We start from the raw sequence: 18,336 nt of genomic DNA, 5'->3' as shown, positions 1-18,336 counted from the left end.
AATCTGCACACTAGAAAAGAGCACTAATTTCATTAAGGGATTATCCTTCGGAGAGGATTTTCTCTTTTACAAGGTTGAAAAACTTCCCATCTTTGCTTCAGCTCTGTGGGGAGCACCCAAACCCGCCCAGCGCTGGAGGGCTGGCTGTGCTTCACAGGGAGCAGAAGCTCTTCCAGGGCTGGACTTGGGGCATCCATGTTTAGCCCCATCTCTGACCCCCCGGGTAACCTGGAACTTGGAAAAGATAAAGCCTTTAAATACTGCACCCCCTCCAAGTCAGCAAAGTACTTAAGCTCATAATTTTCCCACTTTGACAGTATATTTTAATGCACAGCATTGACGCTAGTTTAACGACTTTCTCTTTCATTGGCATAACTGCAATGGATAATCAGTCGTGACAAGAAAATGCCTAAAGCATTTCTTAGGCTTTAGGTTTGGGCTTCCGACCAAAAGTCTGGGGGTTGGTTTAAAGAACATGGACACAATATTTTGTATAACTAGTTTCTTTAATGGCTTAAAAACATAAAACTTTTCCTGCACATAAGGCAAGAGAGCCCACGCCCTGTATGTTTTGTCAAAGCACTGTGAACACACTGGTATCACAAAATAAAAGCTCTTTTCTAAATTGATCTTATAAAAAGCATGTATTAGACTGGGCATTTGGACCTTTGTAATGGATACAGAAAATGTCTACCTTTAGAAAAAAACAAGAACACCTAAATCATTGTGTTCCTGTGGACTAGCTTTGTCCCTAATTTTACTGAGGGAGATGGAATTCTGTAACAAGCCTTCAGTTTTAACCGTAAGCATTTAGCCCCAGGAATGAAAGATGAAGGCAAGACAGACATAAACAGGTATCATTCTGATAACTCCTTACAGTTAAAACAATATAGATAAGGATTTTTTTTTTAACTATACACATATCAAAATCTGACTATCTCTGGGCATCTGTGCAGTTCCTAAGAAAAGGGAAATGTGTCCCAAGGCGTTCAACTTAGAACTAAGGTTGACTAAGCCTTCATTAGATTGTCCAGCTCTTACAAAGGTGGCAGAAACCCCACTGTCTGAACCTCTAGCGCGGGTCTGAAAAACACAGCTGGGACGTATTTATAAGGCATAAGGGTGTTTCTGTTCTTAATTACAGCAACTCATCAGTTTTGCACAGAAAAAAAGACTGCTCCTGTTCAGAGTATCTACAACAGGAGATGACTTGGATCAGAAATACTACTCTATGACTGCACCGGGCACAAGGATTGCATAAACAGACTCTGATTCAAAAGTCTAAATGTCCCACGATTTTCATATCGAAACGTTGTATATCTTTTCATGTCTAAATTACATTCTGTCGAGGATGCTGCGGATGCTGTTACAGCTGGAAAAAAACACATTATCACTCCTATGAAAACAAACTCGCTTATTTTCTACTGTCAAGAACTTCCAATGCCATCTTCTAAGGACTTTCTCAGGACATGACAGGCCTGTAAATTTAATAAGCGTTTCCTCCCCTCAAGTGTCAAAGCTCTACCTTCTTTGTGCATCTCAATGACAAGAATTTCCTTCTGCAAATAAAGGCAACAGAAAAAGGCCACCATTCCTGTTCTGAGTGGTCAGCTCCTGGCACGAAGAAACATAACTCAACACAGTATTTCATTTCAGGGTGGCTTGCCCAGCTTTGTCAGTCTGACTTCTTATGCTAATGAGAACTCTTTCAAAAATCCTCTTTTCTCATTCTGTGCCCCCTGACACCAAGACAGAATAAGCATGCATATGCCCAGAATCCAGCCAACAAAAGGAAAAAGGTAGCTGTATCCAGACAAAAAAGGCCTAATTTCTACTGTCTCTAAGCTCACGAGGGATACCGAGATCATCTGTTTCCTGTTCTGAATTAAATTTGGTATTTGTGGGGAATGGGCTTGTTCACCCTCATGTGCAGACTTCCCAGCCTGTGAATGGGAGAAACGTGACAGATCTCCAGCGACACAGAGGTGCACAGGTTGCACCAGCACAGGCTGTATGAGAAGCACAACGTGTAAAAAGCACGAACACGAACTATCTACGTGGTTCGAAACAGGCTCTGAATCTTATTGCTCACCTCCTTTGTAAATTCAAAAACCTCAGAAGGATTTCCTATAACATCAATGTGAGTATCATAATGAGTGATCAAAACAGAAGGGTAGTGGGGTTTTAGACTTCTACACACACATTCGTATCTCCACTTTTCATCTCTGATGCGCTCTTCAAAGTAAATCCTTTCTTTACGTAAAATGTTATGGAGTTTTATAGACTGATTCTCAATTTTCTCTTTGACTCTTAATACCTGTCCAGCATCAGACCTACTTCCAGCATTCTCAATATATACTGTAGTTACATCACCATCAGTGATGTCAGAAATTACAACATCACCATTTACTAGGAACGTGCTGGGAAAAAAGTACTTCATGTAGTAATATGTATCAGTGTCAAGAACAACCACTTGTTTTTCCCCATCTGCATCACGAACAAAATTATTCATCTCCGTGGTAAGTCCGTGTTGCTGTAGCCTCTTCTTTGGTCTCTGATGGGACTTACTTTCTTCTCTTTCGTCCTTCTCTGAAAGGGATTTTGCTTTTAGTAAGAGAAAGTCTCTTAGCAGTGTGATCGCTGGAAATGACCCTTGAACAGAAATATGCCCATTGGATTGCAAAGGACCAAAGCTCAAAGCTGTGCTCTTCTTTTTAAGTTCTTGTATCAGATCTTCTAAAACAAATTGATCTTTGAAAATAGACATGTTGAGGACAGATGTGACAGAGCTGAAGACCTAGAATTTTGAATTAGAGAAGTTAAGTAATGGTTAACATAGCAATGGAAGTACAACTAGATAAATTATGAATGAGCTTACGTTTTCACAGTAACGAGTTACTTTCAGCGGATAGTATCTGGACAACCTCTTGTCTTCTAGTCGATGTTCATCCTTCTTTAGAACACTCTCTACAACTGAAGAGAAAGCCAGGTTCACTTGTTGCGCAGTAAGATAATACACCATTGCCAGTCTGATGGCAGAACACTTCATGGCTGTTTTTCTCTCGATGCTTCCCCTAACAATTTGCCATACATACACACAGGCGATTCAATATGCTTGCCTAATATTTTATGTATTAGTCAAAATTGTTCTGAGAGACAGAAGCTTGTCTTCTTAGAACATTAATTGGCAGAGATTTATTCTCAAAGGCCTGACTACAAATATCCTGTTACACACGGTATAAAGTTATTCCTAAAAACCAACATAAAAAACGCTTTGCACAAAGCCTGTTCAGAGTCATGTGTTCACTGAACAGAAATAAAATCCTAAAACTTTGACTAAAAGAGAGGTGTTAGTGTCCCAGTTCTATAAAATCCTAGCACCAGTAAACAATTTAAAATCATTTGGTTTAGGGTTCACATTCTAGGGCTAATTCTTTGGGGACAGCTGTATTTAGTATATTAATCTACATACCTTCTTCATCTTCAAAAGTTACATACGCAACTCCTTTTTTCATTGTTGGATACATTACTTCTTCCACATCTCCCCCATTATTCTTCGACATTTGGAAATGAATCATCAGTATGTCAGTCATGACATCATCGTGCAGAAGGCCATCTGGAATACCAGCGATGACAACTGTCCTTGCCGATTTAGCAGCTTGTCCTGTTGCCTGTGCACAGAGACATGGCACACTGTAAATGCAAGGAGCACTGGTGACCTCTCGTAAGGGTTACCCAGCTTCACCCTGATCGAATGAAAAATTTTAATTGCATGTATTGTTCAGTAAGGATTGTCTTTTCTGAGCGGAAGGGTCAGAGTCAGACTGTCCTTACTTGTTAAATTCATGAGAGCCGGGATCCAGGGCTGTGCTATGACTCATCGCTCTCCACTTACTGAATGGATAACCTTGTTAAATTGGAAGAACATAATCCCAGTCATTTGAGACTCGCTGTGCGTAAAACAACTAACTACACACATGATTTTCATCAGAGCCAAACCTCCCAATGCTGCAAACATGAAACCCATCCTAAATAGGATTTGCATCCGTGTCTGGTTAAGAAAAGCATATTTTCTTTCTATTGCTATGACACAGTGTGTAACATTTCCCTCTACCACAGCAAAATTACTGTAGATGCTGGAACACTGAGTAAATTTTGTAACAGTTCATTGACTTTTTGGAAGAAAGAAAATAATTTAGCATGTCTGCATGGCAGCATTCACGGGAACAAACTGTCAGTAACTTCAGAGTGACTGTACTCAAGGTCAGTTACTCCCATCTAAATTCTTTAGACTTCTCTTACAAAGTTTCTTCTGGGCCTGGGGCGCATAAAATATTAGGGCCGGCGCAGAGTTACAAAAGCCTGCAGAATGTGCCGCCGGGGGCGAATGCTTCGTTGACGTAGATCCAAAGCCTTGCGGACCACCACCGCAGTGTTTCTGAAGGGAGCGAGGAGACAGATTCAATGCGACTGTGCAACCATGCAAGCTTTTAATTCATAAAGACATGAGGCCTTCTTTTATCACCCATCAAATTTAAAGAGCCAGGAGCTTTAATTGTATTAAGCAATTATGTTGGTGGTAATGTTCGTGCGAAAGCAAGTTTCTGCACTAATGAGACAACATGAAGAGAATATAAACAAGGTGCTTCCAAGATTGACGGAGTTTTATGTAGGATTTTCTCACGCTTCACACAGCCGATGCAGCCCGTGCACGAGCGGGAGCACTCAGCTGCCAGACACCATCTTGTACCTTGCCAGCTGGTATTTTGGAGCAATACTCATGCATACTACTGGGGTTAGGAAAAAAAACAACAATAAACCGCCCATGAACATACAGTTCGTTTGTGCTGAATCACTTCTAAGACAAGCCTGCGTTCAGTGCTGTGCTAGACAGAAATGCGGAGCTGTGGAAGGTGCCGCAGGGACGGATGGGAAAGGCAGAGGAGTGGCATCACTGGTCACTGGTGACAGCAGGGCCCTGCGCACGGCTGGGCCATTTCTTGGCAAACCTGTTACATGGATCCACGCTGACAAGAGATCGGATGGGAAGACCTACCCATAGACCTCATCGGTTCTCACTGTTATTAAAATAACTGGAATATTAGTACTAGTGAGAGGGAAATCAGACCTGTTGCTACCACTAACTACCCAGAGGGCGAGGCCAGCAGGCTGCTGGCTGAGCACCGAGTATTTCTTCGGTGCGGGGACCAAGCGAGGGACGGACACGATTCACTCGTTTCCTTCACCTCGCAGTTACTTTCAGCTCCCCGAGACCTTTAGCAAGCGGTGCAGCAGAAGGCCGCTCTTCCCGCCCAACCCGCAGGCCCGGGACGCGCCGCTGTGAGGTGACTCCGGGAGCGGCCCGCGGGAAAGCCCGGGCACTCCACCGGCCCCAGCCCTTCCCCGAAACCTCCCGGCGGGCGCCGGCCCTTCCCCTCGGAGGGCCGCTACTTTCCGCGGCCCCGGCCGCACACGGGACGGCGACACTCCCCTCACGGCCTGGCCCGCCGCCCCCCCCCCGCCCGCCGCAGGCACTTGCCATGGCCGCCGTTCCGCCGAGGTGGGGCTTCCGCCGGCGTCCGGGTGAGCGGGCAGAGGGCGGCTGCCTCCCGAGCACTGCCCGTCCCGGCGCCTTCCCCGCGGCGGGGCACTCGGCGGGGAGCGGTTGGGCTCGGCCTGCCCCGGCCCGGCGGTGAAACTGAAAGAGAAACAGCGGGCCCTGCGTTCCGGAGCCCGGCGCGGGGTGTGTGGGGGGGGCTCCCCCGCGCCGCCTCCCGCCCCGCCGCGGTGGGAAAGCTGGAGGAGAAGCAATACCCTGATGTTCCCAATAAGGGGCAGGAGTGCCCCGGCATCCAGCGGCACCCTCGCAAGGCAACGAGCCCTGGGCTGGCGTATCTGGCCTTGCTCGCCCTTATCCCACCCCGCGGTACTCCCTCATGGCGTCCCCTCAGCAGAGGGCTGTACGAGCCGGCTCCCCGCCTGGCAAGGCACGCACACGGACACGGCAACCTGAAGGCTGCACTGAACTTGTACAGCTACAGCAGCACCCAAAGGGTCTCAGGCCGGGGCTGTCTGACTGACTTGTCCCGGGCCATGGCTGTCTGACTGACTGTTCCCACACTGGGACTGTCCGACTGACTCGTTCCACACCGGGGCTGTCTGACTGACTTGTCCCAGGCAATGGCTGTCTGACTGTTCCCACACCGGGGCTGTCCGACTGACTCGACATTCAGGTTTGGAAGCTGCATCTGTGGAAATGTAAAGTACTCCTGTGTAGTTACAGGTCTAAAAAAGTCACTGCTCTTCTTCCAACTTCCAAAGATAACTTTACTCCAGTACATAGAAAAAAGTGTATTGCCATTTATAGAAACATCACATAAATTCTGTATTCTTGTTTTTCATCATTAAAACTGTTTTTCCAGCCTTTATGTGGCACCACTATTCCTTTAAAATTTAAACAATATACTCAATTAATCAGAGAGAAAACCAAGACATTTACAAATACTGATTGTCTTAAAATGTTACTTAAAATCTCATCTTGATTTTATGTACTTAAAACCTGTAGCTTCTCACTACTTCCCCACACTCTGGTACCTTATGAGAATTTTAATTTTTTTCCTTTTTTTAAAGATTTTCTTGACAACATTTATCAGCAAGGTACAGTTAAAATTCATGACTTTTTTTTTTACTTTCATCAGGTTTTTCCTCTCTTTCTTTTTAAGGTATCTGATCTTATCAACATTTCAAGACATTTTTTACATGCACAAGTACACAATCTCCATAAATACTCCAATACTACTACTTTGTTTTTCCTTACTATTTCATAATAGTCAGGTAATGGATCCATGCCTTTGCATGCACTAAACAGTAAGAGGTGCTACAGTCACATATCTCACTCAACAGTAAATTCAAAATCAACTGTGGTGCTGACAGCCTTTTAGTTTCCCATATTCAACCATATATTCAACTGCTTATTAACGGTTTCTCTAGAATAATAATACCTGAGATGTATCTCTAGTGCTCCTCTTGCACTAGTTTGGTGCATTGTCCTTTTTCTGCATACTAAGATGTCAAATACTATGAAAACACGTTATTTTCAATGTTAGACCCAAGCGACTTTGAAGTTCAGATTACTGTTGCCAAACCATTTCAGCCCCCAAGGGCAGCAAATAAAAAGGACCACAGCATAAAAGGAAAAACATTCCTCCTTGGAAAATAAATCCTTCTCTGACTTTGCACTTCCATTTTATTTCAAAGATCTTTTAGAATGAGAACTGGAAGGATGAACTGGATACAAAAGGGGGACTTTACACGCAGAAAAATTAATTTGCCCTAAGCTCTTAGTTGCCTTTTTTCCAAGTGACCCCCCTTTGCACACCCTCCCAGAGCCAGCAGCCTGGCCACTCACACACAACACAGATACCTCAGACACAGCGTGTACTGTCGGACTGTTTCCCCAGCATTGTTACAAAGCAATCTGTCCTACATAAAGAATCATCTCAATTCTTACCTGTAGTCATAGAATCATAGAATGGTTTGGGTTGGAAGGGACCTCAAAGATCTAGTCATCTATAATATTTTAAAGTAAGTAAAATCATGAACAAAAATGAGGAAAAATGTAATTGTAGAAGGAAATATTAAAGCCAAACAATAAACCAGGCTATTAACTGATCAGAAGCTCAGTGGAATTTGCAGCAGATCCTAGAAGTAACAGTCTTTGGACAGCTAAAAGCAGTATTAGTGCTATGGCATTTCTTATAATGTGCAATTTCTTGAGTAAATCTGCGGTGTTTTGCACTCTCCCTTTCCCTTTTCCTATTTTAATGTTATCACTGATTTGATGATACAGATTTTATTAAATTACAGGATAATTGCTTTTAGGTATTTGCATTATGGTGGCACACAGCAACCTCAGCAGGCCTGGAGTTCTGTCAGAGCTATCTTCTGAAGCTACGGCACTTTACAAAAGCAGGTCTGTGAAGACACTTTTGATTGGGATTACATATGGCTTTTGTAACAAAAATGTACGAACGGATAGATTTATCCCAGTTTGGAGTATGTGACCTATCTAAAATTGGCAAGATACAAAATCTGCAAATTTGCAGAGAGCAATATGAGATTAACTTTCAAGTGCTGGTAAAGGCTTTTTCTGTGACTTTGATCAGGAACCTCTGGAATGCCAAGCAGTGAGTTTTACTGAGTTTCTATGCAAAGTCTGTGTTGTTACAGAAATCAGAAAGACAGGTAGTTCCTCTTTTTCAAGTGTAGATTTCAGAACATTAAAGCACAATGTCTGCATAACTTCCTCTGATGAAACAGAAGCTCAGAACTTCATGAGTTCAATCTACGATTTCCTATATGGCATTCTAAATATCCTCCTCAAAACAAACCCATGTTACTCCTTTTGATACATATTTGATTTTCTCTATTTCCCCACCACTATTACTAGGCTTTTGAAAATGAATTTCAATCATGTCCTGTACACTTTCCTCATCTTCGTCCGTCTCTTGAATTCCTTTCAACAGAATGGTCTTCTTAGAAACCCCGCAATAGAGCTACGGAGGAAAGAGAAACAAACTTGTGTTACACATCAGCTATTGCATGTACACCTAAAGGACCTGACAGATACTGGAAATAAACATATCCTCGATCAGACAAGGCTAGGATCTTTGATTACGTTTTAAGACTTTGGACAGTGTGGTATATTTCTGACACTGGAAACAGCAGGAGTTCCAAACTCTATCCTACACTACTGAATAGTGCAACGCACCCAGCCTCCTCGACTCGTGCATCCCACACTCCTTAGTGCACAGGCATGCTGGATTTGGGGATCTCCAATGGCTCTAGACAGCGTCGCTCCATAAAAATCCATGCCAACACGATACACACCTACAATGAATGCTGTTGTATCTCATAAATGCACACTCTAGTCAATGCTTTAATTATAAAGGCCTGATTATATACACAATACTGACTTGATTACAATCTATTCACACAAAGTTACAGACAGTTTCAGTGAGAATATGATGAGCAAGCAGACTAGTGTTACAGGAAAAAAGTCATTATTTGGGTTGAATGAATGAACGAAAAAATTGAATGAGCAAATGTTTCATAGAACAACAAAGGTCTCTGCTGAGACTATCAACAAGGCCTCTCATTAGGATGAATATCACAGTGCTTTGTGACTCAGAAAAACGTTGTTGTGTCTACTGTTAACCTACTTCACAAACAATTCAGTATTTGCCTCCTGTCTAGCACAGACATTATGGTAAGTAACGATATAATTTGATCAAGGAAAGGCACGCACACCCTTTTAAAATAAATTATAGCTTTCCCACTGCAAAACACAAGATCATCAGCAGAGCAGCATATTGCACACTCAAACTTGCTATTAAGTTTCACAAAGTGCATGACACAAAAGCTTCTGCACTCCTCAGAACTGAAAATTCTGCCCATATCTCGTATTTCCCACATATTTGTTCTATTTATGGCTTAGCCTGGACTAGATTCTTTTACCTGAAACTTTTCCAAGTGTACGTCAGTGTGCGGGGACACAGAAACCCTATAGGACCTTCCATTCACAACAAAAGGATATTGAGCACATCTCACAAAGCCATTAGCTGCTGTAATGGAGAATGAGAAAAAGAGGAGTAAGAATAATATAATCTAAAATACATTTTGTAAGGATATCAAAGAACAGACTAATCTTTCTTGAATGGATTTAGACACTAATGTATGATATCACACTTGTAGATTTTTCATATCCATCTTGCAAAAAGTTTATTTGGCATTTCCAAAAAAGCAAAATCATCAAATACCCACAAAAGCTTCTGAAATAAATCTAAAGCAGCTGCTCTAAATGGATGTGGCTCCACTGATCTTCATAGAATTTCATACAGTTGGGCAATCTGAATGCCTGTCTAACTTCATTGTCATGAAACAAGAGCTAAAATCAAACACATTTTCCTAATTTTCTTTTTGCAATGTGTCTAGCAATGCAAAGAAAAAATAGGTTTTTGACAAAGTTAAGAAAGAAAGAAAGCTCACGAACTGTGTATCAGGTCATGTTTGATCAAAAAGGAATATGACGAAATAAGGCTTTATTTACAGATGTGTGGGTGAACCCACATCTTTTCCTGATCTACTTAACTCTCCATGGGAAGAATTTGCTACATTCGGTGGTTAACACAGAATCTAATATGGAATGGAATGTAACGCAGAATGGACAATATGGCCTGCACATCTAGCTAACAAAATATTACATACTATACCTCCAGGCCTGAGGAACGTAATAACAGCTGTTCTAGACTGATTGTCATAGTTCACATTTTCTACTTCTCCTCCTCCTCCTCGCTGTTCAGATTTGTAGAAATTCAGCTCTAATTTGTCTCTCATCCAGTCTTCAGGAATGGATAGCTCAGGTATGTCTGAAACGTTGATCTTCTTTCCAGAAATAGTGACACGGAGCTAAAAATAATTTTTTTGTGCACTTTGTGACTCAAAACACCCAAAAAACTGAACGTAAAGCTTTTTAAGTACTGTAAGTTCATATCGTTCATAGTTTCATATTTCAGTTGATTACCTCAAATTTGATTCCCATTTCAAGCGTAAAAGGCTTCACTCTCACATCTGCTATTTTGTTGTCCAGGTTCACAGAATGCTTACCCATTTTTACCAGTCTCTGGGCAACTAAGGAAAATCACAAGTTTTCAGATATGAAAAGCCTTGTTTAATCATTATAAACCCAAAACTATTCCCTTAAGCAAGATCTCCTTTTACATCAAGAAAGGAGAAATAACTAAGTTAGGCACCAAATCCCACTATCCATGTCATAAGGCACATCTACGTCCATAAAATCTCACTCGTTATAGGCAACAGGTAAAATATTATACTATATTTAGAGTAGCATAGAATCTTTATGCTGCCAAATCTTTATGCGTACCCTTAACCAACAGAACTGTTGTCAGAGTAAGGTACTGCCCAGAGTGAGGAAAATAATCAAATTCTGCTGTCAAAACATTTTGAATCATCCTGGACAATACTCTGCAAGGTAGAAACATATTCCCAATTTCAAACACCAAGTATCATTTGTGTTAGCTGAGAACAGAAATCTGGTAATCCAACAAAACCATGCAACATGCTTGCAAGAATTTTCTTCTCCCAATTGGTATCATAATAGTGAAAGGTTCTCTGTGTACTCTTTCTTTGGCTGTTGATTTTGTTTCCCTAAAATATTTATGTAAATCTTTTCCCTTTGGCAATAAAATACATCAGAGACATTAATTTTATATTTAAAATATGCATCATACCTTCTTCATCTTCAAAAGTAAGCAGTGCCTGGTTTTGATTCAGTCTGAATGGGATTTTTGTAGTTGCACCCAAAACACAGTGAGTATTCACATCTGCATAATCATCCTCCAGGTCTTCCATGTGAGTGAACTTCATTTTCACTTCTGCTACCTTTTTTTTAATCTAATATTTTAGAATCAAGATAGGAAAAAAAAAATTTCCGTAATTTATTACAGAACAGAAAAATGAACAGCAGTCTTTCCTTGAAGTGCTACATATATTTTGGGGTTTTAAAGTCTAACAGTCAAGCAGATTGAAGTCATGGCTGGTAAAACAGGTATAATGCTTCTAACTAAACTAGTTGTACTTGTCTATTTTTGTCAATGAGGTGTTTTGGGTTTTTTTCCCCGTTTTTCCCTTTGATTAACTTTGAACTTAAGCTTGACCTTATACAGTAAAAATTCAACTGAAGTCCACAGGGATTTCCACCTGCAGAAGTAGAATACTTTTGGTATCTAAAATTTGCAAAATGCAAGTATCAGTGTCATTTGCGTTGCCATTTATTTTTGCCTCACTGCATCACTGCTCTACGGCAATGGGAAGTCTGCTAATAAACAGCTTTGTGTGTTGCCATCTTAGTAAAATGGATATGAATATCCAAGTATTTTATAACTAACTGTTCATGAAAATGTTGGTTAGGAAAGGCTGCTATGATAGACTTGAGGGAGTTTCAGATAACTCTTTCTCCCCCTTCTGTAACTATTTCCAAAGAAAACCCGGTGTAGAAGAAAACTACTGTTTGTGTCAAGATAAAATAACCAGACTAATTAAAGCATTCCTGCCACTTATCTTCAAAACTAGCACCTTATCTACGAGCCTGCTTTCTTTCCTTTCCCTCTACTGCCAACGGAAAGAGAGAGACTCTTCCTAAAGATAATTCGAACACGGGGTGTACGCCCCTGTTCACACTGAATCTCCTCTGTGAGGAGCCTCGCCCTCTCCGATGACTGCATGGGAGGCTGCACATAATTGATACCTTCTAAAATTAGAGATGCAATTTAGAAAGCTAAAGCTAATATTGTAATATTGTTAACATTAAACAAGGCAATGCTTGGATAGAGTTTCAATCTCTGTATAAACAAAAAATGATCACAGTTTTCATTTACTGTAAATTCCCCAAGATACTTGGTTTTGTCCCAATTCAGAATGAAAACCGTTTTTTAAAAGCTGAAATTTCCACAAGGGAAGTTCCAATTTCCGAGCACCTCAGAATCTGCAGCAGTTTCACCAAAAGACACTTTGGATCCTGAGTTTATATGTATTTAGCATCATTAATATTTATCTGGCTGCAAATTGAGTTATTTCTGATTTGGAGTAACATGAGAGAGACTATAATCAAGTCAAGCTCAATATCGGCAAAAATAAATGCTACATTTGCCATATAATGGACATATTTCCTTTCTTCCATCCTCTTGCCGAAGAAATAGAAAATGAGAGTACTTGAAAATTACTAATGCTATGTGTATTTTTATTCCAGTGTCTTCCATTTGATAATTTTCTGCTTTTCTTCATTCCTCTCATGTTTTCAGTATCTCACATACTTTTATTTGTTTCCATATCCTTAGCCTTCCTCACATTATCTTGCCAGATAAAATAAGAAAATAAAATGTCAAGCTATATTTTATATTGAAATCAGTAGAGGTTCAAATGCTGAACTGGCCCCAGCGGTCTAGAATTGACAAAATAAAAATGTGCCCTTCCAAAGGACAAATTACAAAGCATTTCAAACTTTACCTGACCATCCTGCAAAAGCACTGAACTACCTTCTGCAAGCTCTTCTCTGATCTTTTCAATCTCTCTCTTCAGGTCAGCGTTTTCTTGGTTTAGTATGTAGAATTCTCTCTACAGCCCAAAAATTATTAAATGCAAAATTAAACACATAGAAGACAAAAATATATTTCAGCAAAATCTGTAGACTTTAGAACCTGTTTCGACTTTTAATTATTCTACATGGCAGCCATGCATGATACATTTTTTGTAATGCTTTAACTATCCACAAGGTAAATTCACTCTCCAAGGAGCAGTTTCAGTCAAAGTAAATTACAGTAAGAGGGTTTTTGAAATGAGGCATTAGTGTTTCCAAGCACATACAGTGTACCATGAATTGCACAGCGCTTTCCATAGTTACGTCAGTTCCTTATACATGCAATGTCAGAGCCTATGTCAACACACAAACGTTTTATTTTTTGTACCACGTGTGATCTTAGCAACTGTTATTCCCTTTTCTGAAAAGTTTACCAGGTGAGGACAGTTTCTCACACACTGCTACTCTTCCCTCTTTGTACTTCTCAGCAAGGAAGAGGGAACACCTCTTCTACCTCCCATCCACTACATTCTTCCTCCACACCAATGAATCCTACGTGGGCATAAAGCCCATGTAACTAAATCCAGTATTTCCTGGACAGGCAACAGAACAGAATGAGAAGGAAACACAGCAAATGTAGTCAGCTCCAGTCATCCATAATCAGAAGATGGCTCCTTTATGAGAATAATGGCTTTTTGAGAATATGAGAATAATGGCTCCTCATTAACCACTCAAGACATTTTGACCAGTTCCCATCAGCTGAAGATAATGTAAAACAAAAGCCAGATGATGATAATGACCTCTTCTGGCTACAAAATCCAAACATTTATGATTGGAGAACCAAACCCAACTTTCAGAAAATCTCACGCCAACCTGAATGTACTTAACCTATTCATCGTATTTTAATAGCTTGTAATATGGAAGCTATAATTTCTCATCAGTGATTTACAGGCCAAATTAAACTTCACTGAAACTTATCCTATTACTGTATCAATGACTGCACGTGGCACACTGCGGTAATGAACCAGTTAGTTCTAGAGCCAATTAGTTCTAAAAAGAAGAGCCCTCTTCAAACAGGTTCTGGCTCTCACCCAGCTCATTGTCACTTAAGAAATGCTAATCCCATGGGTGCTGTAATGTCTTATAAGACAGGCTGGGAGTTGACAAAGTAGTGGAATCAACTCATTCAATTTTATCTGCATCACACAAACCTGAAACTCATCTGTTAATGGAGAATCTTGGAAGAGAGAGACTGGTTTTGTCAGCCTTCATCTTCTATACAAAATAGGTAGCAGTTTTGCCTTCACTGTTCCAACATTACCACAAGACTTATTTTATTGCACTGATTCTTAATCTGCCACTGAAAAACTATGTGTAGAACATTCTAGTCATACAGTCGGCAAACTGGTAAAGCCATTTAAACTGAAAAGGAAATATTACTCTTCTTTTCTCTAATCAACGCCTCCTTCACAACTCCTCAAATACTAACAGCTATGAGTAAGTCTTCTCCGTACCTCATGGGTGTCCCTAAACTTAATAAGGTTCTTATACTGTTTCTCTTGCAAGTCCTTCAGCTTCACCAGCTCCTCCTCTGCTTTAACATACTCTTCATCAGCACTAGATTTACAGAGAAGAAGGTCAGCTTTTGCTTTTTCAGCTTTTTCAACTCTTTCCTGGATAGTAAAAAGAAAAATATTTTTAATTTTTTTTTGCTTTCATGGGAACAAACAAAACCTTAAGTAAGCTCTTTATATTCATTTATTTTTAACACTTTGGATAAATATTTCTCTTAGACTTACAAGTGTAGTTATCACTGAGATCAATACAAGCATGTACCATTGAAGAATAGAAAGCAAGTTAGACAAACATGTTAGAACTGGAGGACAGTTGATTTGGTTATAGAAGGATTGACTAAAGATCTTCCAAGTATCTTTCAGCTAATTTCCACGATTCTACGTGCTTTGTAGAACTTGCCTTCCATTTCTTCAGTTCTTCTTTAAGTCTTTCCATCTCATATTTTTCTGCGTCACGAGAGTCACGGGTTATTAAATTCTAGAGAGAAAAGAAGAGGCACATACAGGTTTTCCCCTCCATTAGGCAATAACTGAGATACACCAAACAATTCAAATGAGTCTTCAAAATAAAAATAAATAAACCTTCAGCAGCTGGATGAAGAATTTTGCCTTGGTAGCTTTCAATGTATGCCCATTGATGAAAGTCCAATGTATTTTGCCTATGCACCCATTTGCTGTTTTTCTCCAATTATGCAGGCAAGATATGTGGTGAGTCAAACATTTTGAGAGACTGATTATATTTCATAATTAAATCTTCCTAGAATCTGCATGCCAGAGGACAGCATATGCCAGGTATTTTTTTTTTAAATGCATTTAGACACTTAGGCTAAATAATTGAACTACTTTAATGGCTGGACAGGACAAAAATCTAAGAAATTGGATCCTGGTCAGTAATCATTATTTGCTAACTATCGAACTGAAAATATTCACAGGCTAATATTTTGATAAATAATAAAAGCAAGTTGTCTCTATGTTCTTCCACAGGGAACTTAGCCCCTCAAACCACAAATGTTTATCTATATGCTCTCTCAGCAGTTCCTCTAAGAGAATGTACAAAGAATATACAGGCTTAATGAGAAAAAAAATTTAAAATGGGATGCTTCCAAGCTCAGGGAGACTGGTCAATAAAAGTAACATCAAGCAGGAGGAAAGTGAGAAGAGCGCCATTGAATTTAAGTACTTCAGGGCAGAAGTTCACAAGCACGGGGTAAACTACAACTGGAAAAAGACCAAGAAGAGAGAAAATCTCTGTTCTGTTTTGTTTCTATGGCTGCAATATTCTGCAGAAAAGAAAAAAAAATCCAAAGAGACCTGCTGAAACAATCCCTCCCTTTTACTTAAGATTACATAAAACTTGAATGCGAACCATGAAATTTAGGCATGGAAAGGTCTAAATTAGATAATCTTGTCAATTCTCGTGGTAATGCTAGGTATTTCCTAAAAACAATAAAATAGAAAATATTTTTTTCCACCACTTGGTCCAGTTTCAAATGCCTATTAGGCAACAGGGAAATCCCCATCTGAGTATAACTTAAAAGTGGAAAAAAATTCCTTTGCTCAAGGGATTGAGTGCAGGAAAGCAGAAGGATGCACGTGCCACAGCTGGAAGCTGATAAGAAAGGATGCCTGTTTTTTACTGAAAAAATGATCTAAGACAAGAGTTTTCAACCTGAAAGGAAGAAAAAAATAACAAGGAAAAGACAAGAAATCCCAGGGAAAGTCCCATCCAAACTACTTGCCACACTGCAAGAACTGAATCAAGGGAAGCGCCAAGACAAAGGAAATTCCCCTAAGAAACCTCCTCAGAGACAGATGTGCAAGCAAGGTAGGACAGGAAAATTCTAACAGAATCTGTAATGCAGACACTTTGGAATGGGACTCGCCCTGTGGAAACAGGAGGCAGGAATGAGGAACGTCCAAAGTATTAAAGGCTGGAAGAAGGTGAGACAAGAAGTTTCAGAAGCGCTGTTCTAGCAGTCCAAGCACAAACCTTCATCCAGAGATACTATTGTTAAAAACCAGATTTTTCCAGGCAGTACATCAGGAAATACTTACAAAGCCATTATCTTTTAAAGATAGCGGGAGACTTGTTAAATCCATTGAAATCTGAGGGAACAGGAAAAAAAAAAATTACAACATTGTGTGTATTAGGTTTTCTTTGCAGCAGAATAGAATATCAGAATGGAATCCCAGAAGCTGTGTTGGGCTAAAAGAATTTTTAAATGTAAATGTTGTATCTTTTTATAAGCAAAAGTGATACATATTGGGTATCTGAAGCCTCCTTCCTTCCTAAGCATAAAAGCCAGAGACATATGTGAAGAATTCTACATTGTACAACTTAATTTTTCTGTCCTGTAACTTGTGTACTTACCTTTACATTATTTTTGTACCGTTACACATGTGCTTAACATCCTGTATGCTCTATGCTTAAGAGATATAACCCTTAAACCTGCTTAACACAAACAAAACCACTTCCTTTACACAGCAGATAATGTACAATCTGGAATCTGTTGCCACAACATTTAGTGGAGACAGATTAAAAGGAATTTAGACAAGTCCATGGGCCACTGCTCCACATACAGGTTCCCAAGCAAATCTCGCCTGTGGATGCTGGGACAGCACAAGGGTTTTGCACCATGGGTGAGACACTCTGTGTCATCTTAATGGTGTCAAGACCCGTGGATGCAGGCAGTCCAGCGTCCTGACCCGGCTGGATGTTACTGAGGCTCTCACCTGGAAATTCTGAGCTGTTTTAACCCAACACCACCATACCTGCTGCATTCAACAAGGAGGCTTGAAACTGAGGCCGCCTTTGGTTAATGATCCAGGAACCCCTTTCTGGTTTGCGTTAAGTAACCAAAATTTACCGACTTAGGTACCAATTCCTGACTTAGGAAAGTGAAAGTAGAACTGGAAAACATCGTCACTTGGCTTCTGGACAGGACAGCCCACCCAGCAGCTGAGGCCCGTCTCCTCTGAGCCGCCATGGTCTGGGGCTCCGAGAGGCCGGCGCACGGCCGCGCTCGAAGCTCCCAGCCGCCCAACGACCCGCGCTAGCCCCTCGCCTTCCCGGGCGAGACCAGGGAGCGCGGCCCCGCCGGCCCCTCCTGTGCGGGGAGACCGGCCCCAGCCCGGGGCCGCGGAGAAGGCCGCACCCGCTGAGCGCCAGGAAGAGCCCGAGGCTCGCTGCCCCGCGAGGGCGAGCACCGGCAGACACCGGCGGCCCCCCCGGGCTGAGGACGCAAGCCGGGGCTCACATACCTTAGAGCAGCCGCGGATTCCTGCGGAGGAACGCTCCTCGCACAGTGACAGGTCCTGCCGGGCTCCCCACAGCCCCTCCGGCCCCCCCCGAGACAACCCCCGCCGCGACCGAGGCCGCCCGCTTTCGCTTTCGCTTTGCCGCTGGCGGAGGACGGGCTGGCGGGCCTTCCCCCCTCACCACCCCCCCGCCCTGTCACACTTACAGGGTGCCCGGCCCCGGGTCCCCGCGGGCGATGCCGCATTCTCTTCCTCGAAATTACGTTGAGGAAGGTGGCACCGTCTTCCGCCTCCTCCTCAGCGGAGGGCAGCGGGGCTGGACCTCCCCGCGGCGGCAAGGCGCCCTCCCGG

At 41.5% G+C, this 18,336-nt stretch overlaps 3 protein-coding genes across 7 annotated transcripts in view; 1 reads left to right on the top strand and 2 right to left on the bottom strand.

The window, feature by feature from the left end:
• Positions 1–487: 487 nt before the first annotated feature.
• RBM43 (RNA binding motif protein 43) lies at positions 488–6,274 on the bottom strand. Its single transcript, XM_054829553.1, has 5 exons — positions 5,815–6,274; positions 5,540–5,719; positions 3,473–3,671; positions 2,879–2,973; positions 488–2,797 (listed from the first exon to the last, which is right to left on the bottom strand). Exons 2-5 carry the CDS (start codon positions 5,540–5,542, stop codon positions 2,054–2,056), a joined length of 1,041 nt encoding a protein of 346 aa, XP_054685528.1. The 5' UTR covers positions 5,543–5,719; positions 5,815–6,274; the 3' UTR covers positions 488–2,053.
• A 436-nt stretch (positions 6,275–6,710) lies between these two features.
• Positions 6,711–18,324, bottom strand: NMI (N-myc and STAT interactor). 4 transcript variants are annotated; one of them, XM_054829540.1, is made up of 10 exons: positions 18,192–18,324; positions 16,783–16,833; positions 15,128–15,205; positions 14,668–14,826; positions 13,084–13,191; positions 11,310–11,472; positions 10,583–10,689; positions 10,272–10,467; positions 9,517–9,623; positions 6,711–8,555 (listed from the first exon to the last, which is right to left on the bottom strand). In XM_054829540.1, the coding sequence occupies exons 1-10, from the start codon at positions 18,228–18,230 to the stop codon at positions 8,367–8,369; spliced, it is 1,197 nt and encodes a 398-aa protein (XP_054685515.1). In that variant the 5' UTR covers positions 18,231–18,324; the 3' UTR covers positions 6,711–8,366. The 4 variants fall into 4 exon arrangements, with proteins under 4 accessions (XP_054685515.1, XP_054685517.1, XP_054685516.1 ...); XM_054829542.1 differs by lacking the exon at positions 18,192–18,324 and adding an exon at positions 17,989–18,130; XM_054829541.1 differs by lacking the exon at positions 18,192–18,324 and adding an exon at positions 17,500–17,670.
• Positions 17,671–18,336, top strand: part of TNFAIP6 (TNF alpha induced protein 6) — a 30,818-nt gene continuing 30,152 nt past the window's right edge. Inside the window, exon 1 of one of the 2 annotated variants that reach the window (XM_054829546.1) lies at positions 17,671–18,039. The gene's annotated coding sequence lies outside the window, so the exon portion shown is untranslated. The remainder of the gene's footprint in view (positions 18,040–18,336) is intronic. The other variant, XM_054829549.1, reaches the window with a different exon arrangement.

This window comes from Grus americana, chromosome 6 (genome assembly GCF_028858705.1).
Source record: "Grus americana isolate bGruAme1 chromosome 6, bGruAme1.mat, whole genome shotgun sequence".
Taxonomy (NCBI): Eukaryota; Metazoa; Chordata; class Aves; order Gruiformes; family Gruidae; genus Grus; species Grus americana.
The sequence above is the reverse complement of the archived record's forward strand: the minus strand, read 5'-3'. Positions and strand labels throughout refer to the sequence as shown.